We start from the raw sequence: 19,529 nt of genomic DNA, 5'->3' as shown, positions 1-19,529 counted from the left end.
TTCATTTGTGCCATATTTTAGAGTCTGTAGATAAGTGATATCCTATGGTACTTGTCTTTCTCTTTCTGACTTAACTTTGCTGAGTATGAGAATCTCTAGTTGCATCCCTATTGCTGCGAATGGCATTATCTTGTTCTTTTTTAGGGCTGAGTTGTATTCCATTGTGTATCTGTACCAGAGGTTCTTAATCCATTCATCTGTGGATGGACATTTACGTGGTTTCCATATCTTGGCTGTTGTGAACAGTGCTGCAGTGACCATAGGGGCGCATGTATCTTTTTGAATGAAAGTTTGGTCCAGGTATATGCCCAGGAGTGGGATTGCTGGATCATATTGCTAGTTCTATATTTCATTTTCTGAGGACCCTCCATACTGTTCTCCATAGTGGTTGTACCAATTTACATTCCCACTACCAGTGCAGGAGGGTTCCCTTTTCTCCACACCCTCTCCCACATTTGTTACGTGTAGGCTTGTTAATGATGGCCATTAGCCACATCAGAAGACTGGTGTGAAGTGGTACCTCATTGTAGTTTTGATTCGAATTTCTCCACTAATTAGTGATGGTGAGCATTTTTTCATGTGCCTTCTGGCCATCTGTGTGTCTTCTTTGGAGAAATGTCTATTTAGGTCTTTTCAACTCTGATGAAAGTGTGAAAGGTGTTTTGTGAGACCCTCAGAGAAAGAACACAGCCCAGGGATGGTGCCTTTATGAAGTTTTTTCCCCCCACCCGTCAGTGGCACCGGCACGTTCTCAAGGTTGGAGCAAGCCCACCTGTGTGTGTGCATAGAGCCAGGGCTGCAGGTCCTAGATCCTCGGGGTGCTGCAGACATGCATATGGAACTGCACATAGGGTTTTCTGACCATTAGATGAGTTAATACAAGGAAATCACTTAGAACAGAGTCAAAACCCTTGGGTATGACTAGTATCCATGAGGACTTGGGTTCTATCCCGGCCTCGCTCAGTGGGTTAAGGATCTGGTGTTGCCGTGAGCTATGGTGTAGGTTGGCAGCTACAGCTCCTATTAGATCCCTAGCCTGGGAACTTCCATAGGCCATGGGCGCTGCCCTAAAAAAGACAAAAGACCAAAAAAAAAAAAAACCCCAGAAAACTTGGGTTATTACTCCTGCTATTTCTAATGCTGGCACTGCTATGTTACATGCCAGCCTCTTTTTGATATTTGAGTGGGCATCCCCCAAGATGGGAATTTTAAAGGTGGGGGATTAGGGGAACGGCGATTGTGTGGGCAGCATGCAGAAATTCCTGGGGCGGGGAATCCGACCTGCACCACAGCCGCAACCTGAGCCACAGCGGGGACAACGCTGGGTCCTTAACCCACGGTGCCGCCAGGGAACTCCTAAAGTGGGGGATTGTGGAGATCAAGACCTTTTGCAAATGTCAACCCTTCCACTTCCTTGGTGCATGGTCCGAGCAAGTTACTTTGCGTCTCCAGGCTTCTGTTCCTCTCAAAATGACCTCATCGTCCTCACTGAGCAGAATTGTGACACGTCTTCAATGAAGTCTTGTCAGAGAAAGCTCCTTGGGTGGGGTTGGCACAGAGTAGGCACTCGATTCATGTTCAAGACCTTCCTCTTCACATCTCTGCCTGTCTGGGCAGCTGGGGCTCTAAGTGGGTCATGGAGGAGAGGGTTTTCCAGGTCAGCTGCATTGAGCTTCAGCTCCAATTAGCAGTCTCCCTGGTAGAGCAGATTTCTATTAATTTCAGACCCATAACCTTCAGGATGAACGAGGGTGACTTTCTCACTCTTGGGTTTGGGGACCTTGCTGAGTGGAGGAGGCTGAGGCCCACGTGGGCTTTTTCTTCAAGGTTGATATTCCATAGAAGGGGTGATGCTTGAGTGAACCGCCAAATGCTTCCTCCTGAACTTCAGGCCCCGGGGGGTATGTGTCTGGGAGGGGATCAGAAATTGGATCAGTGATTAAGTCCAGCTGTCTGCCTGGCTGGCTTTGGGCACCCGAGCTCAGCCTGCGGGAGTGGGCTGAACCTCGCATGAGGGCTGCAGGGGTTTTTCTTTGCTTGGCTTCTTCCTGCTTCCCTGGAAAGTGAGCTAGGTTTTTGGGGGGTTGTGGGTTTTCTTTTTAGGACCACACCTGTGGCATATGGACGTTCCCAGGCTGGGGTCAATCAGAGCCAGCCTACACCCCAGCCACCGCAATGCCAGATCCCAGCTGCCTCTTCGACTGATACCGCAGCTTGTGGCCATGCTGGATCCTTAACCCACTGAGCAAAGCCAGGGATCAAACCCACATCCTCATGGATACTAGTTGGGTTCTTAGCCTGCTAAGCCACACTGGGCACTTCATGAGCTAGGTTTTTGAAAATAGTCGCATTCCAACTGACAATGTCCTATTATCCATACCTTGAAAGACTCCATTTTCCACCACTAAAAAAAAAAGAAAAAACCCAAAACTTCATATGTTTGCTCTGATCACCACTCCTACTTTGATCAAAACTTATAGCAGACAGAAGCCCAAATTGGCCGCACATTAGGGTGAAAACAAGAAGAAACTGTGGAAGATGGAGCTTCAAGACTCCAGGTCAGGTTGATCTGTTCAAAGCACGACTCTGCTCCTTTGCTGTGTGAGCTCTGGCAAATAACCGTTTCTCTGGACCCAGTGTGTTTACGTGGGAAAATGAGAATAATCATTTCTGAGGCCTCAAAGTGCTGTCGTGAAGATGAAAGAATACTGAGTGGTGACTGGAAGCCGTCGGCACAGAGCTTGAGCACCTGGGAGGTGCTGGGAAGCTGTCATTAATATTATTACTTGTAGTGCTAAGCAGGACCTCACGGCCCCTTCTTTCCTCCCACCCTAATCTTACCCAAATGTCAAGGCTTGGCCCAATTTCCTTGCTATCCCCTAAACTCTTCCTGACCAAGCCAAGGCCACAGATACCCCTGGGGAACCAACCACATGCAAAGAGCCTTTGATTTCTCCTAAAAACCCAAGTTTTGGGGTTTTGGTTTTGGTTTTTTGGGTTTTTGTTTGGTTGGTTGGTTGGGTTTTGTTTTGTTTTGTTTTGTTTTGTTTTTGCTTTTTAGGGCCACACCTGCCGCATATGGAAGTTCCCAGGCTAGGGGTTGAATCGGAGCTGCAGCTGCCAGCCTACACCACAGCCCCATCTGCACAGGATCCGAGCCACATCTGCGACCTATACCACAGCTCACGGCAACGCTGGATCCTTAACCCACTGAGCGAGGCCAGGGGTCAAACCCGCATCCTCATGGATACTAGTCAGATTTGTTTCTGCTGCACCACGCCAGGAACTCCCAAGCCCAAGTTTTACAGTTCACCAGGCGTGGGAATCCAGTCTACTGGAGTGTCAGTTGCTTTGTCATTCAAATGGGAGAAATAATACACCCAGCTCATGAGGTCATTGTGAGAAGCCGCTAAGATCAGACGTATAAATTAAGCACTTAGGGCATAAGTGCCTGATTATTTTCCCTTGAAAGATAAAATATATATGAAAAGTATGTGCCTTTGTGTGTGTGTGTGTGTGTGTGTGTGTGTGTGTGTGTGTAGGAGGGTAGTTTCTGATGACAGATTATCTGTAGCAGGAAGCAGGCTGAGCTGAGTGTCCAAAAGAGTAGGTGTGAATTGCTGGATTCATCCCTTCCCCCTTCATCCTCAAGCCCTGGGTGAGGGGCTGGGACTCTAAGGATTCTGACGTCATAGGCTGCTTGGTGTCAACTCTGAGAAGCTTCTTGGTCTTGTATGTTCCAATCATTTTGTTTCCTCTTTTGATGGCCTCTTGCTGGTCTCTATCTCTCTCTCTCTCTCTCTTTTTTTTTTTTTTTTAATTAATCACCAACTCCTCTGTCTTTACTCTGTGCATTTGCTGTAGTCTTGAGATCAGAGATATTTTCATGCTGCTTTGGATTCATTTCTAAGAGGGAGCCTGTCTGGTTTCATCTCGGAGCATCTATTCATCTTGTTATTTAGCCCTGGCTCAGAGACCCAAAGATGGAGGGTTTTGATAATTAAGTAATTTAAATGGGACACCAAAGAAGCCTCAGCGGAGTTCAGTGTAACGCGTGATACAAGAGAAATGAGCTGGGCTAGGTTTTGACTATTTAATGAGCTTTCGGAAAGTAATTACTTGAAACTTGGGTCCACTTGACTAATATTTTTTCTCCTGTCTTGTCATTTTCACAAGTGCTTTACTGAGAAGTGCAAATATTATCTGAATGAACGTGGCCTTTGCCTTGGTCAAACTCCAGTTTCCTTGTGGTGGCAGGAGGGGAATTTGAAGATATTGAAACTGTTCTCAGTGAAATGCATCAGTAATTGCATAACACTCATTCTTTTTTTTTTCATTTTTTATTTTAAGTGAGAATTGCAATGATTTTTAATTTTTATTTATATTTTTATTATTTATTTATTTATTTATTTTTTGTCTTTTGTTGTTGTTGTTGCTATTTCTTGGGCCGCTCCCGCGGCATATGGAGGTTCCCAGGCTAGGGGTTGAATCGGAGCTGTAGCCACCGGCCTACGCCAGAGCCACAGCAACGCAGGATCCGAGCCGCGTCTGCAACCTACACCACAGCTCACGGCAACGCCGGATCGTTAACCCACTGAGAAAGCGCAGGGACCGAACCCGCAACCTCATGGTTCCTAGTCGGATTCGTTAACCACTGCACCACGACGGGAACTCCCTATTTATTTATTTGTTTTGCTTTTTAGGGCTGCACCCATGGCACATGGAGGTTCCCAGGCTAGGGCTCAAATCGGAGCTACACCTGCCGGCCTATGCCACAGCCACAGCAATGCATGATCCAAGCCATGTCTGTGACCTACACCACAGCTCATGGTAATGCTGGATCCTTGGGTTAACACTCACAAGGCCAGGGATCAAACCCGAAACCTCATGGTTCCTAGTCCAAATCATTTCTGCTGCGCCACGTCGGGAACTATGGAGTTGCATGCATAACCTCATTCTTAAATCAAAATGCATCATGTGACTTTTTAAACTTGAAGTTCAAGGCCATGTTCAGACTGAGGTGTGATTAACCATAAAGGGTCTTGCTCGGAGACAAGGAGCCTCAGGCACTGCTCTCAGATCCTCCTGTTCTACTAAAGACCTGGCTAGGAATTCACTGATGGGAGGAAAAGCAAAAAATAAAAACTAGTTTGGGGAAGTTCCCATTGTGGCTCAGCAGAAATAAATCCGACTAGTATCCAGGAGGATGCAGGTTCAATCCCTGGCCCCACTCAGTGGGTTCAGAATCCCACGTGTCCGTGAGCAGTGGTGTAGGTCGCAGACTCTGCTCAGATCCCGTGTTGCTGTGGCTGTGGTGTAGGCCTGCAGCTGCAGCTCCGATTCGACCCCTAGCCTGGAAACGTCCATAGTCATAAGTGTAGCCCTAAAAAGCAAAAAAAAAAAAAAAAAAAAAAATTAGTTGGGACTCTTCTTTGCTCTATCTTCCTCGATTCATAGGAGCCATCATTTTCCAGAGTCCTTCATTTCCTCTTCAGCAAGTCATTCAATGGCACTTTTCTCTTTCCCTTGAAGTTGATGACCAAACACCCGGGCAAACGACTGGGTTGCGGACCTGAAGGTGAACGTGACATCAAAGAGCATGCGTTTTTCCGGTATATCGACTGGGAGAAACTCGAACGCAAAGAGATTCAGCCCCCATATAAGCCGAAAGCCGTAAGTAAACCGTTCTCTCTGGCTGTCAGGTCCACATCCTAACTTTCTATTGGGTCCTTGTCATAATATGCTCCTTCCCTCTCCAAGGCGTGTGCCCTTGGCATCCTCCGAGATGATGCTCCTTGGCTGTATCTCTCTGCGCTGTCACATTTATGCACAAAGCCGGTGGGTTCAAAAACGGAGATGTCTGTCCACACCGCCTCTCTGAATGCGGAGAGGACCGTGGAATCGAGTTTGGGTTCTACGAATTCAGTTGGCATCTCGGGGGTTGGGGAGAGTGGGTCTCGGGTGCGCGGAGTTCAGGTCCATTTGCAGACCATGATAAAGAAGCTCATTTTGCTCTCGTTCTTTTCTTGGTCCGACGGTGTCTTTTTCTCTTCACACTGACATTGCAAAGGTCATGTTGTTTATCTCAACGGTATTTAAATGTAATTCTGAAATCTACACTCCATCGGAGTCAGTAAAGCGGAGAGCATCACCGGCCAGCTCTCACCCAAAGCACAGCAGAGGCTGACGTGCTCCTAGACCTCCTGGGGGCTCTGGGCATGGATGTGGCTTTCAGAGAACCTTTATAATATGAGAATAAAAGGCTCGCATTTCCCGCAGACATATGCACATGGGAGGGCTTCCATCCCCAAAGGCTGGGCAGGGAGGGTTTGTCAGCCCCAGGCGGTGAGGACAGGATGGCATCTGAATTCATCAGAACGGTGATTCTGCTGCGAGGGTGTTCCTTTGTCAAATTAAGTACAGTGAAGACCCTGGAGTTCCTGTCGTGGCTCAGTGGAAACGAATCTGTCTAGCATCCATGAGGAAGCAGGTTCGATCCCTGGCCTCACTTATCGGGTTACGGATCCGGGGGTGCCGTGAGCTGTCGTGTAGGTTGCAGACCTGGCTCGGATCCTGCATGGCTGTGGCTGTGGTGTAGGCCGATGGCTACAGCTCTGAATTGATCCCTAGCCTGAGAACCTCCATATGCCGTGGGTGCGGCCCTCAAAAGACAACAACAACAACAAAAGTACAGTGATGACCTGGTGACTTTCTTATGAGTAGTGAAACTGCTGCGAGAGGCTGAGAAGGGAATCTCAAATTGTCTTGGATGTGATGATGAAGAAATTGACAGCAATAACGGGGCTTGTGTGATATTATGAGTAGTCATTTCTTGGCCACTAGTGTGACTGTATTAAGCACTTCACATGTGGCAGCTAATTAATTCGTCACATCAACCTGTTAGGCGGGTGCTGTTGTTCTCTATAACGGAAGAGGCATTGGAAGCTCAGAGAGGTGAAGTGCTCTGTCCAGGGTCACCCAGCCAGTGTGTGAGGAAGCGAGAATCCAGAGAGTTTGACTCTGAGAGGCATACCAGAATGCTTGGGGCAAAAGACATGCAGTTTAAGAAAGCTTGGAGTTCCGCTGTGGTTCAGCAGTAATGAACCCAACTAGTGTCCATGAGGATGTGGGTTCGATCCCTGGCCTTGCTCAGTGGGTTAAACATCCTGTGTTGCCATGAGCTGTGGTGTAGGCTGGCAGCTACAGCTCTGATTGGACCCCTAGTCTGGGAACCTCCCTGTGCCACAGTGCGGCCCTAAAAAGACGAAAGAAGGAAGAAGGAAGAGGGAGGGAAGGGGAGTTCCTGCCATGGCTCAGTGGTTAACGAATCCGACTATGAACCAAGAGGTTGCAGGTTTGATCCCTGGCCTTGCTCAGTGGGTTAAGGATCCGGCATTGCTGTGAGCTGTGGTGTAGGTTGCAGACGCGGCTTAGATCCCGCATTGCTGTGGCTCTGGTGTAGGCCGGCGGCTATAGCTCCGATTCAATCCCTAGCCTGGGAACCTCCATATGCCATGGGAGTGGCCCAAGAAATGGCAAAAAGAACAAAAAAAAAAAAAGAAAGAAAAGAAAAGAAAGAGGGAGGGAGGAAGGAAGGAAGAAGGAGGCTTGCCAGGTGCTTATCACATCTCCCCAGTCCCAAACATCCCCAATGATTAGAATGACAGCATCCCCGATGTCTCTGGACACTTTCTCGTTGTTCAGATGCGGAGTCCTTCAGAGGCAGCCAGTTGAACATTACAGACCTTCTAATTGTTGCAAATGTGTCAGCCTCTCCAGAACTGCCATCACCGGGTCCTGTTCTATCAACCAGAGCCTCTTTCTCTGGACGGCATCCTTAAAATTCCTGAATCCTGAGATTTCCAGGCTAAACACGTCCCTCCTCCACCTGTAAGCATGTCCCTCATGACATCACCTCCGGGGGCCCATTGTCCTCCAGGTAATCAATATCCATCTTAAAGTAGAGGCACAGGATTGAGCATAATATGCCTAATAGTGTTTGACTCGCAGTGAATACAGCGGATCCAACAAACCGTCATTAATCATTCATGTATTCTGGAGTTCCCATCATGGCACAGAGGTTAATGAACCCAACTGGTAGCCATGAGGATGCAGGTTCAATCCCTGGCCTTGCTCAGTGGGCGGAGGATCCGGCATTGCCGTGAGCTGTGGTGTAGGTCACAGATGAGGCTTGGATCCCGTGTGGCTGTGGCTGTGGTGTAGGCTGGCAGCTGTAGCTCCGATTCGACCCCCACCCTGGGAACGTCCATATGCCACAGGTGTGGCCCTAAAAAAGACAAAAGATGAAAAATAATCATTCGTGCATCCATTTTATATTATCTACGATATCTTCTAGAGCTGGAGAATTTGGATGAGTCCATTTCTCTCTCTGCTTCTCAGGTTCACCGTCTGTAGCACGGGGTGATGATAGTTCCTCCATCAGGGGAGGGTTATGATGCTTAAAGCCCTGCGTATGGGCCAGGAACACAATAGACCTTCTGGGAGAGTTGACGATGAGTTTTCTTAGTGGCGTGTCACATGTTGATCAATGTCTTGGGTGCAGGATCTTTGAGGGGCGGAGCAGTGTCAAGTCCTACAGGGAGTCAGGCCTTCAGATAATGTCCGTGTGTATAATTGGGGGCACATGGTCACAGGCAGTATTATCGCTCTCTGATGGGGGAGCAGATAAAAAAAAAAATCAAGAAGAGAAGAGGGGGTTATCCGTTCAGGAAACAGGGAACTAGGAGGGTGCCCCCACGACCCCATTTGCGTTTTGTGGGGCCATTCACGAGATCTCAAAATGTGGACCCATCTGTCTTCACTTGACCAGAGAAAAGACGCAAAAGCCCCCCTCCCCGTCCCTCCCCTGCAGCATTAAACCAGGGGACGGTCAAGGTTCCTTCTTTACTTGTAGAGCAGTGGTTTTCAAAGCGTGGTCCCCAGACCAGCACTGTCACCTGGGAACTTGAGGAATGAATGTCTCAGGCACACTACCCCCCACCCCCACCGACTTCCGGAATCAGAAACCCTGGGAGAGGGGCTGTCCAGGTGAATCCCATACATGCTCCAGGCTGAGAATCACTGCTGTAGAGTTCACGGTTAAAAGCTCAAGCAGGGGGATGGAGTTCCATCGTGGTGCAGTGGTTAATGAATCTGACTAGGAACCATGAGGTTGCAGGTTCGATCCCTGGCCTTGCTCAGTGGGTTAAGGATCCGGCGTTGCCGTGAGCTGTGGTGTAGGTTGCAGACGTGGCTCGGATCCCGCGTTGCTGTGGCTCTGGCGTAGGCCGGCGGCTACAGCTCTGATTAGACCCCTAGCCTGGGAGCCTCCATATGCTGCAGGAGTGGCCCTAGAAAAGGCAAAAAAAAAAAAAGACCAAAAAAAAAATCTCAAGCAGGGGGAGTTCCCAACTAATGGCTCAGTGGCTCAGCAGTAATGAACCCGACTGGCATCCATGAGGATGCAGGTTCCATCCCTTGTCTCCCTCAGTGGGTTAAGGATCTGGTGTTGCCATGAGCTGTGGTGTACGTTGCAAATGCAGCTCGGATCCCACGTTGCTGTGGCTGTGGCATAGGCCTGACAGCTATAGCTCTGATTCGACCCCTAGCTTGGGTACTTCCATATGCCACCCGTGCGACCCCAAAAAAGACAGAAAAAAAAAAAGAAAAAAAAGCTCAGGCAGGGAAACCAGGCAGGAGCCAAAGAGATGCGGCAAGGAGGGAAATCTCTTTAAGAGGAAGACACTGGTTCTCACCCAGTCTGAGTGGGGGTTGGTGGCTTCCAGGAACAGGTCACAGACTCAGGTCAGACTCAGGTGGCTACAGAGGCCAGGCAGGTATGTAAATGAGGGAAGCCCAATGGTGGGGAGAGAGGCAGAGGGGAGAGCTGATGGTTATTGCAAAGGCTGAGCCGCTGGAGGATCCTGGGGATCATTACTCATTAGTGTATTCTTTTTTTTTTTTTTCTTTGTCTTTTGTCTTTTGTTGTTGTTATTGTTGTTGCTATTTCTTGGGCCGCTCCCGAGGCATATGGAGGTTCCCAGGCTAGGGGTCGAATCGGAGCTGTAGCCACCGGCCTACGCCATAGCCACAGCAACTCGGGATCCGAGCCACGTCTGCAACCTACACCACAGCTCACGGCAACGCCGGATCCTTAACCCACTGAGCAAGGGCAGGGACCGAACCTGCAACCTCATGGTTCCTAGTCGGATTCATTAACCACTGCGCCACGACGGGACTCCAGTGTATTCTTTTTTATGTTATCCCTGATACCTTTTCCTGAGCATCTTCTCTGAGCCAGCTCTGGGCTGGCTGCTTGGTGCTGTGGGATGCAGGCTCTGCTCTCCCCTCATTGGGACTTTCATATGACATCTCACTATTTGTTAAAAATATATCAGTAACACAGAGTTACCTTTGTGGCTTGGCGGTAACAGATCCGACTAGGAACCATGAGGTTGCGGGTTCGATTCCTGGCCTCGCTCAGTGGGTTAAGGATCCGGTGTTGCCATGAGCTATGGTGTAGGTCACAGACATGGCTCGGATCTACGGCTGTGATGTAGGCTGGTCACTGCAGCTCCAATGAGACCTCTAGCGTGGGAACTTCCATATGCTGAAAGTGGGGCCCTAAAAAAAGAAAAAGAAAAAAATATACATCAGCAACAAAGTTTGAAACAATTCAGGCCAAGTAAAACACACATCCATGAGCCATACACGGCCCCTAGTCTATCAGTTTGTAACATCTGGGATAGTGATCACTCAGAGTCAGGTTGATGTTTAACCAGTTCCCATTAGTATTGGTTACTTTTTTTTTTTTTTTTTTTGGCCTTTTTGCCTTTTCTAGGGCCACTCCCGTGGCATATGGAGGTTCCTAGGCTAGGGGTCCAATCGGAGCTATAGTCACCAGCCTACGCCAGAGCCACAGCGACACAGGATCCCAGCCGCGTCTGCAGTCTATACCACAGCTCATGGCAACACCGGATTCCCAACCCACTGAGCAAGGGCAGGGATCAAACCCGCAACCTCATGGTTCCTGATCATATTCGTTAATCACTGCGCCACCAAGGGAACTCCAGTGCTGGTTACTTCTAAGCAGAGTCCATTCTGACTGGTTAAATTTTGAATATTTAACCTGGTCCATAGCAGGTGCTCAGGAAAAATTAGCCATTCTTATTGTTGAGGATATAAAATAAAAAGACTATGCTAGCAGTGATCAAGAGGCTCTTTCAACTGCTCTGCCTTTGATATGATTTCCAACCAGCCAGTGTCTTGAACTGCCTCGTGTGGGTTTAACAATGCCTTTCAGAGTACCGTCACTGGACTGGGGTATCGAGTTCAAGATGTTCTTCCACCAGCTCTAAGGGGTGATCTTTTTCAGGCGAATTAGAAAGAATTATGATAACAGCTGCACCACCCACACCTGTGATTCCACCAGGGCATATGCTTTTCACCTAGCAGGTGCCAGCCTTAGAGCCACCCTCCCCCCCACCCAAGGGCTTCCAATTTCCCCTTCCCCAGACCTGCTGCAAGGCCCTTGGTGAGTGTGTACAGAGTTCCACGTGCCTCTCGGGATATTAAAAGGCATGCATGTATCTGTCCGTGTCCCCGACGCATGCACGCTCTTAACCAGCGTGCAACAAGAGAACGAAGAAACATGGGGCACGAACAGAGGATTCCATTCAAACATCAGTGAAGGGTGCTATTATTGGAGGTTCATTAAAATCATTTCAAATGGATGTTTAAAGTTGTTCTCAGGGCCGTCTTTGAAGGTGGGAAGAGCCGTTCGCTGAGTATCGTTGGAAACTACTGACATACGCTAGCTGGGTGTACTGTTTCAGGGTACCAGAGTGATTTTTGTAATGTGCATCTGACTGTGTCACTCTCTGCTTAACGCCCCCCTGATGGCTCCCTGCCACCCCCCAGGTTAATGTCTATTGCTCTTTAGCATATATGGTTGTAAGGGTCCTCCAAGGTCCAGCCTCTGCCGCCTCCCCAGGCTCCTGACTTCAAGAACCGGCTTTGTTCAGTGTCATGCAGTGCCTTCCCTTCCCTGGCTTTGTCCAAGCAGAACCCTCCACCTGGGATCCCCAAAGCCATCCCCATGCCCCCTCCATCCCCACCCTCCCGGTGCCTGGCTCCTCCCCCCTTATCAAATCCGTCACCCACTCGGGGGGCTCTTGTTGATTCCTGAGTCGCGATCAGATGCTCACAGATGCTAGTGTCCTATCAACACACTCGCCGCACTTCGTCATAATGACTGGTTGAGTGTAAGGTCTGTCTTTCTTGGCTACCCTGAAAGATCAAGACTGTCTTTTTCGGTGTTGGATCCCAGGGCTTAGCATAAGGTTGAGCACATAACAGGAGCTTAATAATTTTTACCGAATGAACAAAGGAATAGCTGTAAAACAGGCTGCTGCAATGCACTGTGCCGAAGACCTTATAGGATTTAGGGATAAATATATTAGAGCACTGGCTGCGTTTGCCGTGTACAGCAGGATGTCTCAAATGCTGTAGAAGTTACTACCCTATCTATAAAGGCTGTGGTTTCGGTGCCAAATTGTATCTGTCATGGCATCATGTGCATCAAAAGATCTGATGATGCAGTGTGTACATCGCTGGCCTTGGGATAGAGAAGACTATGACTCCTGCAGTCTGTCATCGTCCCGTCCAGTGCTACCGATGCCATGATGTAGGCTGGCAGAGCGTCTTAAGGTTTAATGTACACCCAGAAGCATATCGGATGAAAACGTAGATTCTGATTCAGCCACACTATGGTAGGACCTGAGATGCTGCCTTTCTAACATGCTCCCAGGTGGTAGGATGCTGCTGGACCACAGTGTAGCAGGGACTAGAACATGGCTTTCTGGGGTCCCACCAGCTGGTGAGTGGAATGGTAGATCCCCAGTTTGCTGTGGGGTGTGGCGAGGGCTGTACTGAAAGGGTGCAGAAGCTTCAGTACAGCATGTGCTTGGAATGTGGCTCAGGGCACACGGCAGGGTCAATCTATGGTGGGTGGGTGGTGCCAGTTTGTGTGTGGCGGGTGGAGTATGTGGCTGGATGCATGGTGGGGCAGCGAGTCTGGAAGCAACGTGTTCTGGTTCTGTCTTCTAGTGGGGATGTTAAGGCTCCTCCATTCAGCACGTGTTTGTTGACGTTAGGTACTGTTCCAGGTGCTGGGGACACAGCGATAAAAATAATAAAAATCTCTGTCCTCGTGGAACTTATATTCTAGAGGGATCGGGCAAATAATAAACAAAGAAGGAGTTCCCGTAGTGGCGCAGTGGTTAACGAATCCAACTAGGAACCATGAGGTAGTGGGTTCGATCCCTGGCCTGGCTCAGTGGGTGAAGGATCCAGCATTGCCGTGAGCTGTGGTATAGGTCGCAGATGCAGCTCGGATCCCGCATTGCTGCAGCTCTGGCATAGGCCGGTGGCTACAGCTCCGATTAGACCCCTAGCCTGGGAACCTCCTTACACCGTGGGAGTGGCCCAAGAAATGGCAAAAAAAGACAAAAAAAATAATAATAACAATAAACAAAGAAATCAGTGACAATGCTAGAAGCGGATCAGTATTATGGAGGGAGGGAGTTTGAATGAGCCGGGTCCAGGCGAGGTCAGGTTTAAATAGGGTCGTAGAAAAGCCTCACTGAGACGTTGACATTTCAGCCAAGCTGGGAAGAAGGTGAGGGGAGAGAGGGGTTTGGGTGGTCGTCACAGGTGCAAAGGCCCTGGGGCAGGAGCTGGCCCATTTAGGAAAGACCAGAGCGTCCGGGTGGCTGAGCTGAGCTGGCAAGGGAGAGCGTAAAGGGAGATGCGATTGGATGAGAGTAAAAGGGAGGGGCCGGTGGTGCAGGCAACGCTTACTGCAGGGAAATAGCTTGATCTGCTTACGTGGGCAGCAGTGAAGTCAAGAGACAGGGTGTCATGCATCCAGGCGGAAGATGATGGGCACATAGATAGTATGGAGCTGCTTTTGAGCCTCCAGATTGAGTTCATCTTGGCCTTCCCAGTCCTTCCCCAGTCCCTCACACCTTGTGGGTGCTCAGTATCCCTCGGGGTGAAGGAATGGGTGAAGAAGACGCCCACCACATTACCTGCCTAGTTGCCCTTGAGTATAACATACGACAACCAACAAAGGTTGGTTCTGGAGAAAAATAGGGTGAGCTAATGAAACGGGTTGTCTTGAGAGCGTCTGGAGTTCAGAGTGCTGGCTAGCAGGGCATCGGGCAGGGCGTGGGGGTCCAGTGGGTCCCACTTCCTCCCATCATGGTAACTGACCGGCAGTGTGGAAGGTTCCATGTGCCGAAGGCTGTAACCAGGAGTTCCCTTTTTCGGGGAGATCGGCTCTGAATTTGGCGGTGCCGTCGTGGAGGATGCGTGGAGGCATGTTTTGTTGAAGACTTTGGAGTAGGTGGTGCTGTCACGTCACGGTGCACGATAGGCCAGCCTAGCATGTTTAAATCGAAATGCCCAACTGAGAGGTCCATCGTGTTTGTGTGTTATCGTGAACGGCCTCCGTGAAGGGCAGTGGTGATCATAGCTTCTAACGCAGGGCTCGCCGTGGGAAGGTGGTGGGGACACAGACCTTGGTCTCCAGGCTCTAGCTGCCCCAAGGAGGCCGCCCTTGGATCAACTTAGCCACCGGGCAGCATCGAGGCAGCAAAGTGAAGAGTGACAGAAAAGGCACAAGGGGACAGGGATGCCCCGTTTCATGGCAGTCCATGGGGTGTGTACAGCAACCCACCCTCTGGGAACCGAGCCTCCACTCTTGTTCTGAAACGTGGTCCCTGTGATCATTAGGGGTTAAGAACAGCTGGACGTGACACACACATTACGGAGCACCCCTTTCCCCACCTCCTTTCATTGGGTGGCCATCTGGTGCTGTCCAGACGTGATCAGAGCGCTCACCCTCCTTGCTTCCCTTCCAGGCTCCGTGTCAGGCTCACAGACTCCAACTCGGCCCATAGAGTCAGACCCATGACCATCATTTCTCTGCTGGTCACCTCGTCTCTACACTCATTACTTTACGTAAAGCCCCATGGAATTTTTTTTCCTCTCTCTCTCTTTTTTTTTTTTTTTTTTTTTTTTGTTATTCAATGTATTTATCACATCTGTAGTTGTCTAAGAAAGCCCCATGGAATTTTGAGGCATCTGCCCATCTGGAAAGTCTTGGAATCTTGCAGACTCAAAGAGCAGAGCCTCCTTGTCCCCTTTCTACTTTATTCAGCCTTTCATTGAATTATCGTTTCCAAAATACGGCGTAGGTGCCGGGAGCACGTACTGTTACTCGCATCCTCCGGGCGTCTAAATGCCGAACGGCTTCAGAAGCTGAGTTGTGCTCACAGGACCTGATTTCTTGGTAATTCTGTCATCTGAAAACATTGTTTATGTAGCTGAGGTCAGAAGCTTCAAGTCCTGCTTTAATGAGCTGCAGTTCTGTTCATGTGACATTCTCTTCCAAACCCAATTGCCCTTTACACCGTATGAGTAAGTGTCTCTGTGTGTCTGAACCTGTGTTTGATGTGCTGACATTTCTGAATGGAAGCCACAAAGCATAACCTTTGTGTATTTGCTATTAAGACTCCAAATTCAAGGCTTAAGAAAGGGAGCTCACTTTGACTTAATATGATTTATTTAAGGATAGAACCTCACTCTCCCAAAGTACCAGATGCTCAAGAGAACAATACCTTTTTGAAAATGGGGATTTAAGATAATTCTCCTAAAACATAGACTCTTCAGATACACTGGGGAAACTCGTGAGCTCTCGACTGTGCCAGGCACTGTTTTAAGTGCCTTCCAGGCATTACTTCATTTAATTCTCACAGTCCTAGGAGGTAGGTGCCCCTGTCATCCTACTGCAGGTAAGGGCATGAAACTTGGAAAGGTTCAGACCTCCGCTTAAGGTCCAGCAGCTCGGAGGTGGCCATGCTGGGACCTGAACTATGGATTCCACCTGCCCAGGATCTTGGAAAGATTGTTAGAAGCCCCTGGAGCCCCTTTTAAAGTTTGTGATACCACCAATGGGAGCCATGATAACACCATCTAATGATGTCTGTTATATAAGAGAAGAAGGCTGAGTATTCTTACAGTTCAAGTGAATTAAAATTTATTTTAAAATATGGCAACAAACAAGTAGCATATTCACACCTTTTCCAAGTCGCTGGCAGGATTTTGAAAAAAAAAAAAATGCAAATCTCCCTTGTTCCTGAAGGCTTTGATTTTGAGGCTGACACAGACAGCAGACTTTGAATAACCGCCCTGGCAGCAGGGCATGGCAGCATCTGAAATGAGGCCGTCAAGATGGGCTTGTTAAGAAGCAGACAGTTTCCCCACCCAGCTCTGTGTTGTGCTTTTGGTTATCCAGAGGGTGGAGTTTGCAGAGATCTTAATCAAAATATGACGCTACCTCCTTACACCGACTAACAAATAGCCAAGAGTTGTTTAGGGTTCATAGCCTGGAATCTACGTATCTGTTTATCTCCCTCTCCATCCATCCATGCAGAACTCACTTCAACTGTGGATTCAGCCAGGCTCCCTTTGAAAGATGGTTCAGATTGACAGCTTCCAGGGCCAAGTGAAGTTCCGAAATCATTTGCCAGGTGCTTGGCTTTGAGCTGTCCCCTGGCAGAGGAGCCAAGAGTTTGATTGAAAGGGTGGGACAGAAGAGCACGTGCTGGGAGAGAGCGTGGAACTGTTAGGATAGGTTCGGCCATAACCGTTGAAAGAGAACAGACGTCAAAAAGTGAAAGATACTTTAGACGTGGAATTCCACCCCCTCCATTCTACAGATGAGCAAAGAGAGGCTCAGAAATGTGCCCTCGTGACTTACACAGGGAATAGAAGAGTACCAGGATGAGAAAGCTCGTCTTCCATTTAATGCATACAGGAATTTATTACTAACACTAGGTACCGCAGTAGCAATAAAATGGGTCAGGCATGGTCTCTGAAATCATGCAATTTTACTAGAACGCAAAGCACACTCTCTAATATAGTGTAGAGTGACCTCATTTCAGCTTCACAACAACTGCACGAAGTAGGTGCTATTATTACCTCCTCCATATTGATAAGGAAACAGGCTCAGAGAGGTTGAGTAGCTTGCCCGGGGTCACACAGCCAATTTAATATCAAGTCCTATGTCTTGACCTCCAGCTCCCATATGCTCAGCCTCTGCAATGTTTCCTCTCTCATCTCCCAGCCTCAGCGGCACAGATGTGGGATTCAAACCCCTCTTGGTCCATTCCTAGGTTTAAATACTTTCCAGGGGTGGGGGGGTGGGCTCTGTCGGGTCACTGTCCATAAAGTCTAGCTCCTTGAACTTGGCCATCAGCCTTGTCCAGGTTGCAGTTTTTTTTTTTTTTTTTTTTGCCATTTCTTGGGCCGCTCCTGCGGCATATGGAGATTCCCAGGCTAGGAGTCGAATTGGAGCTGTAGCCACCGGCCTACGCCAGAGCCCCAGCAACTCGGGATCCAAGCCGAGTCTGCGGCCTACACCACAGCTCACGGCAACGCCGGATCCTTAACCCACTGAGCAAGGCCAGGGATTGAACCCGCCACCTCCTGGTTCCTAGTCGGATTCATTAACCACTGAGCCACAATGGGAACGCCCGGGTTGTAGTTCTTATCACAGAGCCCCAGAAAGCTATTGACCAAAGGTCGGGAGAACGTGAAATGAGCAAATGCATCCAGGGAGACTGGGTCAAGCAGAAGGAATGTGGATGGAGAGTCAAACAGAAGCAGGATTCAAACACCAGCCTTGCTGTTCAGCGGCTGAGAAAAGATGGGGAAGTAACCGGACCCCTCTGAGACTTTGCAAATGCAGGCTTTCCATCTCAGCTGGGCTCCTAAGCCTTCCCCGTCAATCCTTCCCTAGGTCCCCAGGGCAAATCCCCAAACCTTCTCTCTTTTGAAGGCCCCACTACTAAGAGTCCCATCCCCTAAGTGTGCGGGGGCAGGTGGGGGGGAGTCGAAGCCCGTGGGTACCCATGGATGGTGGCCTCAACTTGGGCACCCTCTCTGCACCTGCACAGTCATCTGGACCCCTTTGACCTCTTTCCCTCTGTGTGTCAACAAGCAGGTTGCCCCCACCCCAGGACTTTGCCCTCTGAACCCCCGTTCTCCCATCTCCTGTGCACATCTGCACTGGCCAGGCTGTGCCTACAGCTTCCCTCTATATTCATCAGAGCTCCTAGAGTTGCAAATAGAAACGCGTTCAAACTGACTTAGCAACTACATTTTTTTCAAGTATGTAGTTGTGGCTGGATCCAGGGTCTCGGCAGTGTCAAAAGCAATCCATTTCTCTCTATCCCTTGGGATTTCTTTCCTCTCTGTTGACTTCATTCTTCATTCTCCGAAGACTTTCCTGGGCACATAACTACTCCCGACTTACGTCCTGTTATTTTAGCTATTTCTGCTGGAAAAAAAAAGAGCTTTTCCTTAAAATTCCCAGCAGCCTGGAACTCAATCTTGTTGGAAAATATCAGGTCATACATTTGTCTCTAAAGCAATCACTGGGCGGTGGGTAAGGGGCAGGGGAGATGGAATGTTCTGATTGGCCAGGCCCGGGTCACCTGCCGAGGGACTGGGTTCACCCAGTCGCCATCTTTCAGAAGGAAAAGAGTGGGTCCTTCAAGAAAAATAAAGCCACTCCATGCCTGCAGACCTGGCAGGTGGCCATTCTCACTCTCTTCTGATTCGTTCTCCTCAACACAGCAATAAGCTAAGTCTCTCATCTTAAAAATCCCTGTCCTCAAACCTACCATCCCTCCATCCTACCACTCAAGCTACTAGGCTGTTTTCTCATACAAACACTGGAATGAGTTCTTGCTCTCCCTGCTCCGTTGCCATCCATTCTTTCCACAGTTCAGTGCAATCTGGCTTCTGGCCCCACCATTTCTATTGAAATTGCTCTCATTGAGTCAGCAATGACCTCAAAATTGCTTCCTCTCATAGATGCGTCTTAGCTTTCTTGACCTCATCAAATCAGGTCCTTTGATCGTCCTTCCTTAAGGAAAAAAAAAATCTGAAAAAGTACACATTTCCAGCAGCATCAAAAGCTAGGCAGTGAAATTAAGTACCTCCCCATAAACCCCTAACAAGGCTCCTTCATGCTCCTTCCCAGAGCCACCCACTGTGACCGGCTTCCTGGGTGACCTGGAGAAGCTGTGATCAAGCACAGGAAGATTCCACGTCACACACAAGATGTTACTGCTCATGTTCAATTCCCATGACTCGTTTTACTCCCTTCCATCTCGGAGGTGGTTTTCTTTTTCTTCCTTTTCTTTTTATGGCTGCACCTGCAGCATATGGAGGTTCCCAGGCTAGGGGTCCAATCGGAGCTGCAGCTGCCAGCCTACACCACAGCCACAGCAATGCTAGTTCCGAGCCGCATTCTCGACCTACACTGCCGTTTATGGCAACGCTGGATCCTTACCTCACTGAGCGAGGCCAGGGATCAAACCTGCATCCTCATGGAGACTCTGTCAGGTTTTTAACCCACTGAGCCCCCACAGGAACTTCTTGGAGGTGGGTTGTTT

The 19,529-nt window shown here is 49.0% G+C and overlaps 1 protein-coding gene across 2 annotated transcripts in view; it reads left to right on the top strand.

Moving 5' to 3' along the window:
• PRKCB (protein kinase C beta) overlaps positions 1-19,529 on the top strand; it is a 388,402-nt gene that overhangs the window by 350,445 nt on the left and 18,428 nt on the right. For both annotated transcript variants that reach the window (XM_021086460.1, XM_021086459.1), the window contains exon 16: positions 5,533-5,673. In XM_021086460.1, coding sequence (XP_020942119.1) covers positions 5,533-5,673 — 141 coding nt within the window. The remainder of the gene's footprint in view (positions 1-5,532; positions 5,674-19,529) is intronic.

The sequence above is a fragment of the Sus scrofa genome, chromosome 3, assembly GCF_000003025.6.
Source record: "Sus scrofa isolate TJ Tabasco breed Duroc chromosome 3, Sscrofa11.1, whole genome shotgun sequence".
In the NCBI taxonomy this organism is placed as follows: Eukaryota; Metazoa; Chordata; class Mammalia; order Artiodactyla; family Suidae; genus Sus; species Sus scrofa.
This window is presented reverse-complemented; position numbering and strand designations above follow the sequence as displayed.